This window comes from Tachypleus tridentatus, chromosome 1 (genome assembly GCF_004210375.1).
Source record: "Tachypleus tridentatus isolate NWPU-2018 chromosome 1, ASM421037v1, whole genome shotgun sequence".
NCBI lineage: Eukaryota > Metazoa > Arthropoda > Merostomata > Xiphosura > Limulidae > Tachypleus > Tachypleus tridentatus.
This window is the reverse complement of record NC_134825.1, coordinates 45,265,466-45,285,592: the sequence shown is the minus strand read 5'-3', so window position 1 is coordinate 45,285,592 and position 20,127 is coordinate 45,265,466. Positions and strand designations below refer to the sequence as shown.

The 20,127-nt window shown below is 33.9% G+C and overlaps 1 protein-coding gene across 2 annotated transcripts in view; it reads right to left on the bottom strand.

The window, feature by feature from the left end:
- LOC143247321 (glutamate [NMDA] receptor subunit 1-like) overlaps positions 1-20,127 on the bottom strand; it is a 117,386-nt gene that overhangs the window by 30,930 nt on the left and 66,329 nt on the right. For both annotated transcript variants that reach the window (XM_076495176.1, XM_076495167.1), the window contains exons 4-10: positions 19,218-19,394; positions 17,462-17,562; positions 15,568-15,680; positions 13,725-13,899; positions 5,135-5,279; positions 3,575-3,676; positions 1,899-2,004 (exon numbers count right to left, since the gene is read on the bottom strand). In XM_076495176.1, the coding sequence (XP_076351291.1) occupies positions 1,899-2,004; positions 3,575-3,676; positions 5,135-5,279; positions 13,725-13,899; positions 15,568-15,680; positions 17,462-17,562; positions 19,218-19,394 (919 nt within the window). The remainder of the gene's footprint in view (positions 1-1,898; positions 2,005-3,574; positions 3,677-5,134; positions 5,280-13,724; positions 13,900-15,567; positions 15,681-17,461; positions 17,563-19,217; positions 19,395-20,127) is intronic.

The following is a 20,127-nucleotide window of genomic DNA, read 5'->3' as shown; positions in this document are numbered from 1 at the left end:
CTGTAATGTAAATCACTTTCAGGTATCAGTCCCCAAATATAGTCTCCCATCATGTTTTAGTTATACGCTCCCAGGTCACAAAAGTAATGTTTGAAGAGAAAAATAGGTCTTTTCCATTTAATTCAGGCATAAGCAACTGAGAAATAACACTTTCTGCCCAGGAACAAGCAAAAGTAAAAATTTTGTTACGTAGCGTTATGTACTTTTACTTAGAAGTATAACTGCGAAGTGCGTAGTTACAATATAAAGTATAATAGTATTGTCTAAAGAATGTTCATGTAAAAGTTTTGCACAGTGTAGATGGATCTTCACCACAACTGATGTGGAGGTTCATTAGATCCACGCGGTTGTGCATATAAATTTCAAGTTTTGCATTTTGCAATTTTATGGGTGTTTTTTTTTTTTTCATTTTGACCATTACTTCATCCACTGTAAATGGACTTTAGCCAAACTGGGCATGAAGGTTTTAAGGTCAATAGGGAGAGACACAGATTTTTCAGTTTTGCATTTTGTGTTTTTTTATGGATTTTCACCAAATTTGGCACGAAGAAGATACATTGCGTATTTTGAAGTTTTGTGGATGTTTTTGAGTTTTCTACAATTACATATAAGAGAAGCAACTTTTTGTGTCCAAAGAAAACCTTTCATTTATCATGAATTTACATAACTTTCATCCAGGAGATGAACACTCCACCTAGTATGAAATACAAATCGATTGTTTCGATACAATAAATGTAAGAAAAATACAATTATAAGTATTATGTAAAAAAAAAAAAGAATTTTTTCGTAATTCAAATAAAACATTGCAAAATTAATGGTTTAATTGTACATCTAAACTGTGTCTGTGTAAGTTTCTAATTATTGTCTTTTATTTTACATTACAAAATACATTAAATAGTTTGGCTACCTGAATGACTGGTTATACTAATTAGAGGGGTGAACAAGAGTTTAGATTTTACTCTACACAATGTTTTTTTTAAACTGTTGTCACAAAAGTGTTATTAATTTTTTTAAGGGTTCATGTATGTAAGTTTGGAATTGGTCTATTTACACTATCTTACTTAACTGAAATATAGAATGTGAAAATACTTGACTGTTAAGAAATCTTTGAAACATTGGATAAAAATATATTATTTATGTACAACATAAGATCATAAATAGTGTAAATGTTTCACCAACCTGGAATGGCCTGTTCATTATAGTGCTTAACTCAAATCTGCGGATTGTGGGTTTGAATCCCCGTTACCGAACATATCATTCAGCCTTATGAGCGTTCTTATGCACTATTAATCCAACTATTTGTTGGTAAAAAGAGTAGCCCAAAGGGTTGGAGTTGGGTAGTGTTGACTAGTTGTCTTTTATCTAATCTATCAATTCTAAATTAGGGACAGCTTGTGCAGGTAGTCCTCGAGTAGTTTTTTACGAAATTCACAACAAACAAACGAATTGGCCCAGTGTGCCTCAGTAAGAAAATTAGGGTATTTTACGCTGATATCCGGAATTCAATCATTGCGGTTGGTACAACGCAGCATGGTAAAGTGTTACTCATAGCATCCATCATTTGTTTTGAATTTAACGCAAAGCTTCACGAGGAATGTCTGCGCTAGCTGCCCCTAATTTAGCAGTGTAAGACTAGAGTGAAGGCAGCTAGTCATCGCCAACTCTTGGGTTACTCTTTTGCTAACAAATATTAAGATTGACCGTCACATCATAACGCATCCACGACTGAAAGGGTGAGCATGTTTGGTGTGACGGGAATTCAAACTCGCGAGCCTCAGATTACGAATAGAGAGCCCTAACCACCATGCCGGGGCTCAATCAAACAAACAAAGAACATTTTAAATTAACTGAAGTATACTTAGTTAGTTTTTATCATATATTTGAAGTGTGAGACTTACGTAGGGAACTGTTAGCACGTGGACATGGGATTTCATCTTCCTTGCACTCGTCTCCACTTTCAACAGTTCTTCTCCAAACAAACGGCTTTTCTTCTGTTGTGACCACCTTATAAACAGAATTATAAAAATACAGAGACTGTCAGATAATCTGTAAGTACTGCATTACAGCAATAATGCCAAGGTCTTTTATAGTTAAAAATTTATTACTGAAATAATCATTCAGTGTTAAGTTTTATAAATCCAAATTAGTTGTTTTCTTTAAATGAAGAATATTAGGAGAAACTTAGAATTGCTACAAGAGTAAGAAATGAGAAGCTCGCTCCAAGAGTTTATATCCATGCTTAACTATATGGATAGTTTCGTAAGCAACAACATAATGTAAAGGAGAATGTTCGTAATGTGTTATGGTTATAACGTATTGTTGATAGGCTGAACTTGTAGAAAACATTTTCACTTCGTTTATTGTGTGATAATCTAAGCAAATGGTTTTAACTTATGAAACTGTGTTATCTTAATAGTTCCGATATTTATATCAAATTAAAGACTTTTTAGTGGTTAAGTTTACCCTCTTAATGAGATCAACCTCCAATTTTCAGTTAATCTTGTCGTTCTGGTAGTTTATAGTTTTATCAGTTCACAAAACGTAGGATAAAAATGATTTATTCGAGTACAGGAGGGATCATAAAAATGTCAGTAGTTGTTTGTTTAGATCCAGATACCAGTATTTATGAAATACAAAATTTAGAAGGTAACACTTCACTGATTCTATATGACCTATATAATTTTATGTTAGGACTTTATTCAAATAAACAAACATGGAACAACATATTAGTAAATTAAACAGAAACTTATGACATCTAGTTTAAGATCTAATATTAATCTAAAGGAACATTTTTGACACACTTTTCGAAGTTACATTTCTAGCAACTAATGATTTTTAATTTATTTTTATTATTATAACTTTAAAACAAAATTCCCAGTATTTTCAGATAATATGAATAAAACATACGTAAATTTAGCATAAGAGTTAATATATTAATTTATTTCGAAATTTACGAGCTCTTTTTTTAAATCTCATTTAAAGACTTCATAGTTGTCCAACCATTCAATTGTTCTCTAATACTTAGTTCCTGAAATTCATAAGTTTGCTATGTGGAAGAGCACAAGCTAGGTTTAGACTAATAATAGAAAGTCATTGGCCAAATATAAAACAAAAGTGAGCTTGAAAATATTGCCAAAGCCAATAACCTGTTATTAGTGAAACAAAGAAACGTATTACATGATTTTAAGTTATTATAACGCCAGTGGTTTGAAAATTCTGCCATCAACAATAATAATATTAAAATATTTACCACACACTAACAAAAGTATGAATAAATATTACAGAGTATACCTTACAATCCGTTTGGTCTAATCAAACACTTAAATAAATAGTCGGCTAATTATTCCAGCTAGTTGGAACAGACTTATTGTGTAAACACTAATCAACTGTATTACCTAGATTATCTATCTATATATGGTTTCCAGTTATTAAAGATTTTAATTGACGTTCATAATTTCATTTCGAATAACATTTTTATATTTTCCCATGATACTAAAAATGTATTACTCGATTCATAAATATCTGTAAACATAATTAAGGATTAAACCAAAGTAATCGACCAAGGAAAGTAAACCTTTAAATGGGTGGGAACGATGTACCCTAAAGGTTTTGTTGTTTGATTACCAGGCCATCTAATATTGCTAACGTTGAGCTGAAGGTTCATTCTCATCTGGACCTAAAACAAAAATCATAGTTTTAAATAAATAAGGATATACATGCATATCAATGATTCTCTGTAACTTATTTTCTTTGCAAAGACTGTCAAAAATATTCAGAACAATAAAATCTTAGCAGCATATGGTAACTTTTGACGTAAATGATCAATCTTACATCCCCTGGGAAGTACAAAGTATGCTTTATAGCATTGATTTTTAAAGAATACTAACCGATACCTAAATATTCTTTACCACAAAGCATCTTATATTCTTTGTTTTGTTGTTATTTTAGATAACACTAGAAGTATGGGGAATTTTTCTCCTTGTAAAGACGTTTCACTGTGATTTGAATTATCACTTTTAAGTTATTATTATTACTTCTTCATTTTGTGAAGTCATTTACGTCTGTTAAAATGAATAATCATAGCTAACATTTTTACATGGAATGTATAACATGCTATTTAAAAGACAAGTTTTACTTCTTTTACTGAAGATTTTGAAGCATTTAGACTGTGTAAGAAATGTTCCGGAAATATTTGTATGAGCATCTGAATCTGCTTATGTTTATTGAAGAACTTACTTTGTTAAAACTTAAGACTGTGAATAACACTATACAGTAAACAAAATCTTGTAATAAAGTGTGGAACCATATTAGAATGATACATTACGTTATTTGTTTTCACAGTCATCATTTTATATTTAATAATTTACGCACTCTGGTGATTAAACTGAGCAGGATGAAATTTTCTTTTGAAAAGGTCAAAACGATGAAGTGTAACAAAACATTCATCGTCAAATTGCTCATTTGAAACATATTAGATTCAGTATTAAAGAAAATAATTTTGGTGCTAAACACGATTACTTTATGTAATCAATTTATATTGTTTGTTTTCAGAACACAACCATGGGCTATAAAGTCATCAACTATATCATTCTTCACGCAATAATAATAAATGAATGAATACATAGATGGACAGGCATACAGAAAAAATAGATATGTAGATATTACTAACACAGCTTTAAACTTTTGTAATTAACTAGTTTTGTCCTTCTGTGTTTTTCATAAAAAAAGCAAATACATATTTCTATAGTTAAATATAAAATTGTAACTAAAAGAATGTAGCAGCAAAATACAGAGCTACTTGCAAAGGCCACAATGAAAGATCTTTGTACCTAAAACGTTATCGAAAATACAATTTATATAAACGTTTAAATTATGCGGGAGTGGTAGAGATAAAGTATACGAAACAAATAAAATGTAAAAGGGACATGCACACACACAAATATATAAATTTTAAAAGAGACATATACATATATATATATATACAACTTAAAATAAACATACATATATATATATGTAACTTAAAAGAGAATCCACATTTATATTATAATTACTTAAAAGAAAATACTCATATATATATATATATATAACTTAAAAGAGAGTACATATATATAAGAACACATCAAATTATGTCTACCTTGGAGAATGTGTAATGTCCAACCTTAGCAGTTCGTCCATCTACAACATTGACGATATCGTAGTCACTATTAAGACGATCTCCTTTCTCATCAAAAGCTACTCTTCCTGTTTTACCAGAAAGTAAACTTTGGGCTTTTAAGTACCTGGAGTTTATAAAAACATTCCTTGGTGAATACATCACTTAACTACAAAAAGAAGTGAATGTCTTTTCATCGTATCAAAACGCAAAAGTATTACTAGATTTCGGATATATTTAAAGAATAAAAAAAAACTATTTTTTAAGATTCTTGGTTTGTTTTGAAATTTGCGCAAAGCTACACGAGGGCTATCTGGACTAGCCGTCCCTAACTTAGCAGTGTAAGACTAGAGGAAAGGCAGCTAGTTATCACCACCCACCGCCAACTCTTGGGCTAATCCTTTATCAACGAATAGTGACATTGATCGTTACTTTATAACGCCCTCACGGCTGAATGAGCGAACATGTTTGGTGTGACGGGGATTCGAACCCTCGGATTACAAGTCGAGTGCCTTAGCCACCTGGCCATGCCGGGCCTAGGATTCGAAATTGACAAATTTCAACATGTATTTCTACGCATTACAAATTAACCCTAAAACTACGAGTAGTTTCGTATTGACCACATTTGTTTTTTTTAAACATATTTTAAAACTATTTATGTACCAAACTGATTGTAGGTTCATGAATTTGTTCATCATAACCTGCTCACCAGTGGCTCAGCGGTATGTCTGCGGACTTACAACGCTAAAAATCCGATATAACCTTTTCTAACAAATACGCTATTAACGTTACAATTAATCTAATTAATTTATTGGAGTTTTCTTTCTATTCTGCATTTAAAATTAATGTTTTTATTCAATACTTTGACCAAGTTTTGTAAAAGGTAAAAAACACAAAACTGCTCGTATGGTAAAAATCCGTGGACATGTATGTTCTGACTCTTTTTATTGGGAAAAAACAAACAAATTATAAAAACCAATTACTGCATAGTTAAATTCTTTGTGGTTTCATGTTTGTTTATGTATAGGTTGAAATATAACACAATACATGCTGCATAGCATCACATGTCTCATTACCGCTGTTTCATACGTCACCAAAATAGTACCTAATCATTTTCAGTCTGATTAAATTTTCTATTTTATTCTATTTTATATTAGAATAAATTTAATTAATATAGACTAATAGGTTTTGATCATGTTTTTACGAACGTAACTTATTAACAAAAGTATTTCCATACTATGTAAAGGATGAACCTTGCTAGTTTGATGAAGGTATCATAATCATGGTGGTGTAACATCACTCTATGTTTCAGATACTGTTCGAAGCTTAGGCGATATGTGTGTGTATTAAGATATAACTGCGAGAATTTTTTCCACATTTTTTCTATTTGATTTTTATTTAAAACAGTGCTTTACTCTCATTGTAGTTAAGCACAAAACTATGTAATGAGCTACCTGTGCTGTGCCTACCTCAATTTTCGAAACTCGATTTCTATCGTTATAAATTTGTAGAATTACCGTTGTGCTACTGGAAGGCTTTTTTCTTTTTGTTAGAGCAACAGAAATTGTATGAGAGATGTATATGACATTTTTGGGTTATCTATCAAAGGTCTTCTAAAACCGTTTTACAGTCATCTAGGTGGCAGTAGCCATCCCCATTTTCGATAACACAGCAGTAAATCTACGGACTAACAGATAGATTTTTATGTAGTTTTGCGTTTAACAACAGTCAAACAAACAAACAAACAATTGTAGTTAAGCACAAAGCTTTACAATGGACTATCTGTAGTGTGCCCACCACGGGTATCGAAACCGAGTTCTAGGGTTGTATGTCCAAAGAATTACCGCTGTGCCCCTTGGGGCTTAATTACAAAGAAACAACGGTGTAGTATGGTTGACTAATTATTATCTGTTTTCACTCACAAGTTCTTAGAATTAAATAGCCAGCATCAATCAGTACAATTCGTGATAAAGATAAAAAGCGAACATCATTTTTCTATATGTTAGGTATAAAACATAAAACATGCACAAAACATCCTGTCATTCAGATTTAATTAAATACTACCAATCACTCACAGTATTCTTCCTGTCATCAAAATTAAGTAAAATAATACTTTACACAATTCAATTTGCGATCCAGAATCAAACACTAATAATTTCTACATCATTTTAGACCGAAATTCAGAATTAACTAAAATAATAATAAGTCATGTAAGTCATTCCTCCTGTAATTCAGGATTCGTTTAACAGTACTCAAAATGTTGGGTAAAATGATGAGTTGTGGGAAAAATAGTTTGGTTTGAATTTCACGCAAAACTACACGAGGGCTACCTGCGCTATTCGTCCCTAATTTAGCGGTGTTAGACTAGAAGGAGGGCAGCTAGTCATCACCATCCACTGCCAACTCTTAGGCTACTCTCTTACCAACGAATAATGGGACTGACCGGAACATTATAATGCTCCTACGGCTTAAAGGGCGAGCATGTTTGGTGCGACGGAGATTTGAACTCGCGACCCTCGGATTACGAGTCGAGTGCCTTAACTATCTGGGAAAGATAGAAGTTAAGAGTCAGTTTTACGACTACGCCCTTGAGTATACCAGACTAATATGGACTGAAGTACACTGAGGATTGGTTTGGTTTGGTTTTTGGAATTTCGCACAAAGCTACTCGAGGGCTATCTGTGCTAACCGTCCCTAATTTTGCAGTGTAAGACTAGAGGGAAGGCAGCTAGTCATCACCACCCACCGCCAACTCTTGGGCTACTCTTTTACCAACGAATAGTGGGATTGACCGTCACATTATAACGTCCCCACGGCTGGGAGGGCGAGCATGTTTGGCGCGACGCGGGCGCGAACCCGCGACCCTCAGATTACGAAGCGCACGCCTTAACGCGCTAAGCCATGCCAGGCCCTGTACACTGAGGAGACAGAAAGATACTAACCATTATAAATGACACAAGAATGCTGTACAAGTTAGTAATAGCGAGACATTCATTGCAGGAGTCAATAACAGAACATAAGAGCGAACAAGTAGCTTTTATGTGTTTCGTAAATGTTGATGTTTCTATATTTCTCTAAAATTAATTTATTTGACATATGTGTTTTTTCTTATAGCAAAGCCACATCAGGCTATCTGCTGAGTCCACCGAGGGGAATCGAACACTTAATTTGAGCATTGTAAATCCTTAGACTTACCGCTATACCAGCAGAGGACATATTTGATATCATTGTTTATAAAATTTAAAAACGTGAACTTGTGTTTGAAAATATGGACCCGGCACTAATAAACGTCTTAACCTGGCAGATCTGAGATTAATGTCATATGAATTCCACTGATAGTTTTTATAATAAATAATAATCATTCACTTTGTCTTATTTTCCATCCATAAATTTTCAAGCGTCAACACCATTATCATATATAACACCACGTGCCAGTGAAGTGTGATATAGATATATACGTGTTTTCTGTGTCAATATGTCACAATAAGACCAGAAATCGCTGTTCAAAAGACTTTATCAGTTCTATGGGGATTTCCATTAAGCAGAATGTAATAGCATATCTACAACACTTTATGAGCTTCACGACAACGCAGTAACTCTATTTATAACACCTACTCAGCCATCAATTAATCATGATGTCTTCCTCAGATCGACGATTATGGTTCCATATTATTCTCTATTTCTGGCTGTATCCATCAATTTTCTTAATTCAAGCTCCTCACATCCAATCCATTTTCCAATATCGTTAAGTCAAGTGAGCCTCCATTGCCTCTTGTTCTTCTTCATTCGATTTTACCCATCATTCTCAGCGTAAGATCTAATTGTATGCCTAAAGTAGCATACCTTTCGTTTACTACATATATCCAGCACTTGTCTTTGTTTGTTTTGTTTGTTTTTTCTTAATTTCGCGCCAAGCTACACGAGGGCTATCTGCACTAGCCGCGCCTATTTAAGAAGTGTAAGACTAGAGGGAAGGGAGCTAGTTATCACCACCCGCCGCCAACTGTTGGGCTACTCTTTTACCAACGAATAGTTGGATTGTCTGTAACATTATAACGCCACCACGGCTGAAAGGACGATCATGTTTAATGTGACGGGGATTCGAACCCTCGACAGTCAGATTACTAGTCGAGTGCCTTAACCACCTGATCGTGCCTGGCTTTTTGTCTTTGTGTGATTCAACACAAGCTAAGAAGTTTAGTTTATATGCATACGATCATCACCTTTCGTCCATATCATCACATTTTAATACCTTGTATTGTTGAGTTTTATTGCTGTTATTTTCAGTAAACAAGGTCCACCTTCCAATCTCGTTGATTTGGACTGACCGTATACAACCTTTCAGCAGTCCCTTCCTCACTTCTCGTTCCACGTCTCCGTGTCCAATTTGTCGAGATGAAGGATTCTTTAATCTTGACCCTATCTGTTTCAGTAATTACCTCTCTCATCAACTTATTTGCATATAAATTACATAATATTGGTGGCAGTAAATATCTTGGTTTCACGCCTCAACCATACAATGCTGTTTAGTTCACGATTATTTGCTACTTCTTCCTGACTCCAGTATAAATTCTTATATCTACTTGATCTACGCCGAGCAGTTGCAGAGTACTCCATTAACATCTCATGATTAACCTTGTCCGTGAAGCATATAAAATCATTTATTTGCACTTCAGTGGTTTTTACATCTAACACCCTAAGCCAAGATGCTATTTCGCGTGCCATAACCTCTTCTAAAACCATTTTTTTTCGTTTTTTATGAGAGCTCAACCATATGCTTAACTCTATTGATAAACACAGTTTTCAATCATTTTGAGGTGTGATTCATCAAACTGGAAGTCATATACTGTCTACATTTCACAGTCTTAGGTTTTTTGAGGATTGGCATCTTACTCTATACGCAGACAAAACATAACCTGTAGATCGATATTTTGTTTCTAGTAAGAAGGACATAATTGCATTTCTGCTGCACAATTTACGTCCGTCATGTCTCTGTAGACAAGGCATTTCGATCGATACCAAAACACACCATGTCGACTGGGTATGCAACAAAGAAAAGTTTCTTCAATGCACTTGCCGCAGGGATCAAACTCCGAATTTTAGCATTATAAGACCTCAAATTTACCACTGAACCAACTGTTCATCAGTGATTGCAATTATTCTGTCATGTAACACAACTTTTTGCTCTTACTTCGTAAATACAAAAGTTCATTGTATTAATGTAATAAGATTTCAGATTGTTACCGGGTAAAATATATTTTCGTGATAGCGTGGAAAAATTTTCAAACTGTCAATTATTAAAACTTCTTCTCCAAGTAAATGTATTAACATAACATCAACTTTACGTTTAAAGAATATATTTCATATTTGTGTGTGATATAGGCCTCCAGTTGTTGCTCATTCAAATATTTAATCTAGCTAATCTAACATAAGTATTTGTTTGTTTGTTTTAGTAATATGCACAAAGAGCTCTCTGTGCTCTGCCCACCACGGGATGGAAACCCGGTTTCTAGCAGTATACGTCTGCAAACCTGGGACCTAATATAAGTATGGAACTGTTTATGAGCAATATTTAGTATTACAAATAGGAGAACGGGGGAGAGAGGGAAGGGAAAACAGTCCGGTGATTTGTCAGGGACACGGGTATTCAGGAGGGCATGGACAATTCTAGTTACTTAGTATACATCAACCACCTTGGTTACACATTCACGTTTTGATTTTTATAGACAAAAAAGTTTTAGTTAAAACTTTTCGCGGTATACGAAAATGGAAAATGGGGGATATTTATTTCAAAACTTCACTTCATTTGTGAATATACAGGTTTAACCCATTTAGGAAGTCCGATTATTTTTGTTCCGTTTTTGAAGTACAAGATAATAGACTTGATGGATATGATTAGGTGTTAAGTCGAAAGTAAAATTGCTGCACGTGTGGTATCACAATGTTTCTTGCTTTAAGTATGTCATTACATGCTTATAATAGAAAAACTATTCGTCCATTCACTTAATTAAAGGGCCTGGCATGGCCAGGTGGTTAAGGTACTCGACTCGTAATCCTTGGGTTAGAATCCCCGTCGTATCAAACATGCTCGCCCCTTCAACTGTGAGAGAGTTATAATGTTACTGTCAATCCCACTATTTGTTAGTAAAAGAGTAGCCCAGGAGATGGCGGTGGGTGATGATAACTAGCTGCCTTCCTTATAGTCTTGCATTGCTAAATTAGGGACTGCTTGTGTAGTCTTAGTGTAGGTTTTTGATGAATTCGAAAACAATCAAATTTTAATTAAAGCATTTATAATGAGCTTACTGGATATGTCTGCCACTAGAGCGAAAATACGAAATCTTTGTTTTCTGTTGAATTAAGCACAAAGCTATACGTTGGGTTATTTGTGCTCTGCCCATTATGGATATCGAAAGCTCGTTCCTAGCGTTATAAATCAGCAAACATACCGCTGTGCCACTGGGAAGCCTTTGTTTTTTTCTTTAGGAGGTAAATATTCTTAAATTATCTGTTTTTACAGAAAAATTGGTGCCTCCAAAGCATAGGATACTCGCTGGTATTACTAATATATTTACTGTGGAGTGCTAGAAGTAATAAGGCGTGGTTAAAAACATAAACTTGGTAAAGAAAAGTCTTGTCACGAGGACGATCATTTCTGTGGGTAGCACCAGTAAAATCCTTTGTCTTGTAAGTGCTATACAGACTATCGGATTCGTTGGTCGTCCATTTTTACAAGAACATATTCAAAACAATAATACTCCTCATAACTTAATGTTTCACACTTTAAAAGCTCCTTCAAAGCAGAGAAACACATCTGAAATGATCTAAAAAAAACGTTGGCACGCACTATGGTACTATTTGTGCTGAATTGTACAAGCATGATCAAACTGTTACTTATGGAAGCAATTTAATATAGAAGTAACATGATAGTTTGATGAGTCATCTACCTCCCCTCTTATTTGAAAATGTTACACTGCTTCTAGGTTATTACGACCTTGTTAACTTGTTTTATTCAAACTTGATCGTAGTTTCTCGGACTATGTCCCCACTCAGTTTATTAAATCATCTTTTATATTAATTTATTAATTCATCAAGTTTGTGATGTTATTTGATCATTTAATTACTTATATATCTCTTCTATTTTGTTAAATTTTTAGTTTGTTAAGTTTTGTTCCATTGTGGATTGTTAGGCTTCATGTGTTCTAGCCTCCTATAGGCTAATTTGCCATTTAATTTGTTAGGTTATATTTTCTTTAAAAGTTGTTATGAACGTTGGTTTATGTTTTTTTGGGGTTTTTTGTCAAATAGGCTTTCATCATAACTTATTACATGCGTTCTTATTTTTTTAGCTTTACTTCTCTCTCGTTTATTAGGTTGTGATTAATACCGATGACTATAATAACGCTAAAAACCTTGCCTATGAAAGGTGCAGAGCTCTCACAGTGATGATTCAAACATACACACACAAATTATTGAAATCAAAGCATTTTTCATATAGAATAATCTCAAGTCATCAAAAAGTATGTTAATATCAACTTTCACTAAGGAAACAAATTGTGTTTCTTAGATTTTTAACGTCATTCACCTTACAAAAAAAACAACAACAAAATAACAGCTAAAATTACTCATGAAATATTTGACCAGATTCAAGTTATCATTTGTGGATTATAGTAAGTAATAAATGCGTTTTCAATTCATTGTAACTACAGTTTGATCTCTGTCATAATATCATGTGTGTGTTTTCTTATAGCGGAGCCACATCGGGTTATCTGCTGAGCCCACCGAAGGGAATCAAACCCCTGATTTTAGCATTGTAAATCTGTGTACTAGCGGGGGGCCGTAATATTATATGTAATATAAGTGTTATACTTTCATGTACAGGATGTTTACAAAAAATAATTTTTACATTAATTAGCAAAGTTTATTTCAGGTTGTTCTAGTAGTAAGATTTGTTTGCTTGTTGAATTTGACGCAAAACTACTTGAGGACTATTTATGCTAGCCGTCTCTAACTTAGAAATGATAGTTGTTGTTGTTTGTAATTAAGCACAAAGAGCTATCTGTGCTCTGCTAACCATGGGTATCGAAAGCCGATTTTTAGCGTTGTAAGTCCGCAGACATACCGCTATGCCACTAAGAGAGCAGAAAAGTGATAGAATAGAGAGAAAGCAGGTAGTTAACATCACCAAACCATCAGTTCTTGGGATATTCTAAATGAGCACTTATAGTGACCACTATATTATAGCTCACCCAGAGTCTAGGTGATAAAAACAGGGTGAATTAAAATAGAGAGTATTTTATTGTGGGCGATCTTAAGTTTGTTTAAAAAGTCGGTTAATATCTTAACTAATCCTGCAAACAAGATAGTATTAATGCAAGGAATTTGCGTCTAATAGTAGAAAAGTCGAACAACGAAAGAGATGAAACTTAATAATTTAAGTCTAAAAATCAAGCTGTTATTACCTGCACTTATCAGAAGTTTCTTCAAGAAAGGCAAATGCTGGTTCTACTCGATATATTACATATATAGATAAGTGCATAACACTTCAATTTACAAATAACAGATGACTTACTCGACAAACTGCTTTCCTGTTTCCCAGGGTTTTCCAACAGTTCCACAACTGTCAGGAGCGTCTGTGATATTTTCGTTGTGGATTAGGTCTCTTAAGCCTAATCCAATAATGTAAACACTGTCTCGGATGTGCCCCGCCGTATCTGAGGCATTAACCAATGTAAGTGCTAAAATACCTGAAAGCAACGATTTTTAAATTTATTTTATTGCGAGTAACTTTTATAAATGTTAAATTGTTACATGAATATATTTACATAAATAATGAGAGAGACACGAGTTATTTTATCACAGAAATTGGTATGAAATATGCACACAAAAAATGTAGTTCTCGCCACAACGCGGTGTGTAATAAAAGGAAAGAGCAATAATTTTTTTCTTTTGTAATATGACTTCTCAGAACATATGTAGCCAACACAGCGTTTTTTCACCACAACAGCAAAATGGAATTTATGAACTTTTTTACAACAAATATGGCCACCACTTTAACTTTGCTGCTCACTACAAACGTATTCAACACATTAATGTACGAGGACTGTTCAAAAAATACGCGGACTGTTTGAATTGCGCGGCTCCAGTTGGTTCCAGGGGAATCCGCTTGGTGTCGCTAGGTTTGCACAGATCAGCTAATTACGACGCCATTTCTCGATTGCAGATATCTTCATTTGTGTATTAGCTACGCGGCTTTAAGTGAAGTGCGATTTTTTCGTTTGGCGGATTTCAAAATGAATGACCTGAAGGAGCAACGACTTACTGTGAAATTTTGTGTTAAACTTGGAAAATCTGCGACTGAAACTTTTGCTATGCTTAACACGGCTTACGGTGATGTTGCTATGAAGCGTACGGCATGTTTCAAGTGGCATGAACGTTTTAAGGATGGTCGACAGTACATTGAAGATGATGAGCGTCCTGGACGTCCTTCCACGTCAACTGACGTCCCACACGTCGACAAAATCAACACCCCGGTGCGGGCAAATCGACGTCTGATTGTCAGGGAGCTTGCTGAAGAGCGTGGGATATCAGTTGAATCTTGTTACGAGATTTTGACCAAAAAAATTGAAAATGCACCGCGTTGCTGCGAAATTCAGCCCTCAGAACTCGTGAGTTTTTGGCCAAACACTCGATCACTGTTCTTTCCAACCCCCCCTACTCACCTGACCTTGCTCCTTGCAATTTTTTTCTTGTTCCCCAAACTCAAAAGACCCTTGAAAGGAAGAAGATTTGAGACGATTCCCGAGATTAAGGCAAATGCGACGAAGGAGCTGGAGGACATTACAAAAGAAGCGTACCAGGACTGTTTCAACAAGTGGAAACACCGTCGGGATAAGTGTGTGTGTTGGGGAGGAGAGTACTTGGAAGGGGTCCCAGACCTATAACTTCTAAATAAAGTACATTTTGTTTTATGACGTCAGTCCGCGTATGTTTTGAACAGACCTCGTATCTATTCTATAGAAATAATTGTAACAGCTACCAACACTTTATACATTCTTACAGTAGTAACAGCCTCTTCACAACAATAATTGATTCACAACAGACGTGTATCTTGCAATGTTTTACAAGAGAGACATAAGTATTTCCGTATTTTAATTGTTATTTTCAAACACAGCTACATTATTAACTAGTATTTTCACTCTGATTTATTTAGATAAATTTCGAAATAACTCGTTGAGCCACAATTATAAACAGGTGAGTAGGTTAAGTGAAAGCGTTCAATTTGTATGTCACACTGTGAACATTAGTGTAAATGTATAGCGTATGTGACTTTGAATATTAGTATAAATGAATAGTGTATAGATGTTACACTATAAATAATAGTGCCTACATATACTTTCAGTGACGTTTCTTACCGTCGGGCCTATTGGATGCTAACAAAGCCTGCTCAGAAACAACCCATATATATCCAGGACTACTCATTTTCAGCTGCTCCACTTCACGAAATATTGATTCAGCATCTTCAGTGCTAAGTACAAAAACAAATCCGTATTTCTAAAAATTACCACCCAGGCTATGTAAACACTTCAACTTTCAAGCACAATAGTTGATCTTGTTTGTTTTGTTTTGAATTTCGCGCAAACCTACACTAGGGCGATTTGCGTTAGCCGTCTTTTAATTTAGCAGTGTGAGACTAGAGGAAAGGCAGCTAGTCATCACCACCCATCGCCAACTCTTGGGATACCCTTATATCAACAGATAGTGGGATTGAACGTCACATTATAATGCCCTCATGACTGAAAGGACGAGCATTTTCGTACCTGCGATCCTCAAATTATGAGCCAACCGCCCTAACCACTTGGCCATGTCGGGCCCACTATACTTGAAAATACAAAAAAATATATTTGTCAGAATATATATCAACAATTACATCACCATTTCGGGTATCCATTTTTTATATTCAATGGCAAAATATTTTTTAATATTATGTTTTATTTTTCCCTTTCTTACAGTTGGCAGAATCATTAAATAATATTCTTTGTATTCAAATTACGTGAATTACACGTCTCTTTTCCTATAGATTTTAAATATATATATATACATATACATATACATAAATTCAAGGGCCCGGCATGGCCAAATGTGTTAAGGCGTTCGACTCGTTTGGACTCGCGGGTTCGAATCCCGATCGCACCAAACATGCTCGCCCATTCAGCCGAGAGGGCGTTATAAAGTAACATCAATCCCACTATTCATTGGTAAAATAGTAGCCCAAGAGTTGGCGGTGGGTGGTGATGACTAGCTGCCTTCCCTCTAGTCTTACACTGCTAAATTAGGGACGGCTAGCACAGATAGCCCTAGAGTAGCTTTGCGCAAAATTCAAAACAAACAAACGTAAATTCAAATTATCCCTTAACACAAAAGACAATGAAAATGCTATCACTATAAATCATAATAATTTGCATATAAAAAGTGTAGTTTTATTACTCTTTTAACGTGAAAGGGATAAAAAAATTAAATTGCTTGTAATAATCAAACCCGGTTCACAAAATTGCGAGAGATGTATTTTAGTATACACTCCGTTGATGTGTAATTTTGTTAACCCCTGATTTCAATTATTTGTTTCTAGATAAAAATAGACGTGTTTAAAAAAATTAAATTGCATTACATTTTCTTTGATGTGGTAACACTATTCCTAGTACTGTAGTGTTCAAATGGATTTTAATTCTTAATGTTCAGAAAATGCATAGGTCTTAAAAATCAATTTAAAAATTAAAAAACCATATAACCAGAACGCTTTCACAAGATGGACTTTTATTCATCAATTTGCTTCTGATGAAGGGTTTGGCATTTTTGTCAGATACGTTTAAAGATAGCCATAGTTGTATCAAAAATGCTTTTTGCTGGTTATATGATTTGTACATATCGAAAAAAACACATAACTAATTTTCCAACATCTCTAAAAAGTAATCCAAGTTGGTGATATATGCATTAGACTAGTTAATTAAAGAATACGTATAATCCAGTTTGATTACCAATGAAGTGGATTTTCTTGCCGCTAGATTCCACCGTTTATTATTTTATAATTACCTCTAGCAAAGTTCTTACTGTGTACAAATAAGTAAGTCTACTTAAACACTATTTCCTATCAGAAGACCCAATTGCAGTGCAACCGAATCTTTAGCTGCATTTATCTTACATATTGAAGGATTAATAAATAATCATCTTAATATAGCTGTAGTGTAAACTAAGTTCACAATTGGTAAATTTAAAAAGAAAGTGTTTATGATGACCCGAAGGCTAACTTACTTGGCATACAGAATAAAAACTCTACAATGTAAATCCTTTGTTTTTTCCAAATCGTGAATGATATCTGTAAATCCAGGTTCGTATTCGATGACGTCGTCCAGCTGGAAAAAAGTAAGCTTAAGTACCTGTGAACTTTTCAGTTCAGGGATTACAATTATTAATGTTACTTAATTCAATCCAGATAAAAAAATGACGTTGAATGTGAGTTAATAAATACACCTGTAACTTCGTTAGTGTCTTGTGTATCACTCCTTGTGAATCTACATGAGTGTTACTTTCTTAACACAGAAAGATGGACTTTATTAGTGTCTCGTGTCTCACTCCTTGTGAATTTAGATCAGTGTTACTTTCTTAACTCAGAAAGATGGACTTTATTAGTGTCTCGTGTCTCACTCCTTGTGAATCTAGATCAGTGTTACTTTCTTAGCTCAGAAAGGTGGACTTTATTAGTGTTTTGTGTCTCACTCCTTGTGAATCTACATCAGTGTTACGTTCTTAACTCAGACTTTATTCAGATAACAGAATTATAAAGCTGGAATATTTTCTGCATAACGAAACATAGTTGAATGATTTTAATTGTTCAGACATTGCAGTTTTGTCGCAAAAAGGCCTGTAAGGATCTAACCGCATGTAACTCAGTTTACTTTTCCCATGCTTTTAGAAAGTTCAGATCTTCAAGGTTTATGAATGGCTTAATGCAAGTAATGCTTTTATTTCACACGTATTAGCGTATATTAACATATACTTTATAAATATTCTATATAGGAAAACTTCAAGTCGATGATACTCTTTTTAAATTTGAGCTTAACACTAAAGCCAACAATAAATAATGGAAGTACTGGTGCCTTAACTTGTGTAAAATTATTTAATTTGATATCATTATGGTTATCATGGTGACATATGTGAATTTTCCGGAACACAAGTTTATTTACTCAAGAGTCTCCTATTGAAAGGAGGATAAAAGTAAGACGACTGGGCTCAGAATGTCTAATATCTCTTATCAACTTGAAGCCTAGTAATAGAACGGTGAGGTGTTTCTTCATCTTTACACCTATGTTAACGTTATATAAATGTACTGAATTAATTTGAACGGTGAGTAGTCATCACCTGATGTCTTTAAGGCTACAAACAATAAAGAAGTTTCAATAAAAAAAAACTGTATGGCTTATGAGACGCACCTGTCAGTATAAGGTAAAGCAACTGTTTGACAAAACAGAACGGTGCAGACTTTCTAGCAGTTTCAGCGATAGAAATAATGAATAAACACTTAAAGCATTGATCGAGCGACAATTATAATAACATTTGTCTGCATTCCGTTTCTCTTAAAAAAAACATTTTAAATGTGTTTTCTAGAATTGATTGACTTTCAGACACTTCTTTCTTGAAACCCTTCGATGAAGACATATATATGTTAATTACTTATTATTTTAATGTATCAGTGGGTGACAGGTGTAATAATTACTTATGTGTTTTAGTATTTAAGCAGAGAATAGGTGTAAAACATATCTCGTCGCTTTTGACATTATCTGTCAAGTTCACTTGAGTTGCTCTTGAGTTTACCTTCTGTACGAATCTAGGATTAGTAAATCTTAATCCTTGGTTTATTTCTTTAGTATGAGCAAACCCTTAGGTTGGTGTTATATTTCTGTTCTGTTAGAAAACTTTAATTTTTGGCTTTATTTATAACTGTTTCTCCAAGGTTGTTTTTGAGAAAACACTAATTTGTGACTTCATAAAGTTTGGTCGACTGACATACCTTTATTTTGGCTTTATCTGCTAGGTTCTGGAACCTTCCCAAAGTGTACCTTCCGTTGTTGTCCGAGCTATGAATAAAAACAACACACTTGTAGTGTAGAAATTTGAGAAGTTCTATCCACACGTCTGCTTGATGGGAGTAAGGGGGAACTGTCCGAAGAAATGACGCATGAAGGTTCTGAAATGATGAATAAAGTTATCTTTACACGATTTGATCTATATTTAAAAATAATAAGAATATAATTAGTTACGAGATAGGATAGAATAACATAAAATGAATGTATTTCAAAATTCATACTGCACAAAAATGAGAAATAAATATACATCATATTGTGTTTCGCCTTTTAAGTTTGTTTTTAATACTGTTGAATTGCTTATTGGACATTCAGATAAATTTATTTTTACAGAAGACGTAACTTTTCAAACTTGATTTTGAAAGATAGAAGACTAGCTTGTTCCAAATTCTTTCACATTTTGATACTGATTCTGCAACTTAAGATATTTGATACATTATATGAAATGATCCAAACTGCTCTGTTTACTGTAGAAAATAAGAAAATAAAATATAAGATTACTTTTTTTGCATAGACAAGCAAATCATTTTTATTGTTGTTTGAAGAGTCGTAAATGTAAAAAAGAGGAATTTTTGATGGGTTTCATATTTCTTTCCCATTGAAGCACAGACATTTTATGATAAAATAATAAAGTAATTGTTAATAATAATCTTCGCTATTTTTAAACATCTTCAGTAACTTAGGTTAGTTAAAGTAATAAAAACATACAAAACCTTACACGAAAAACGGCAAGTATCATAAATTTAAGACATATTGACATTTAATTAACTTTTAAATTAAAATTAAAATTTTCGGCTGTTTGAAATTGTAATACGTAACGTGATAAATCGGAGATTC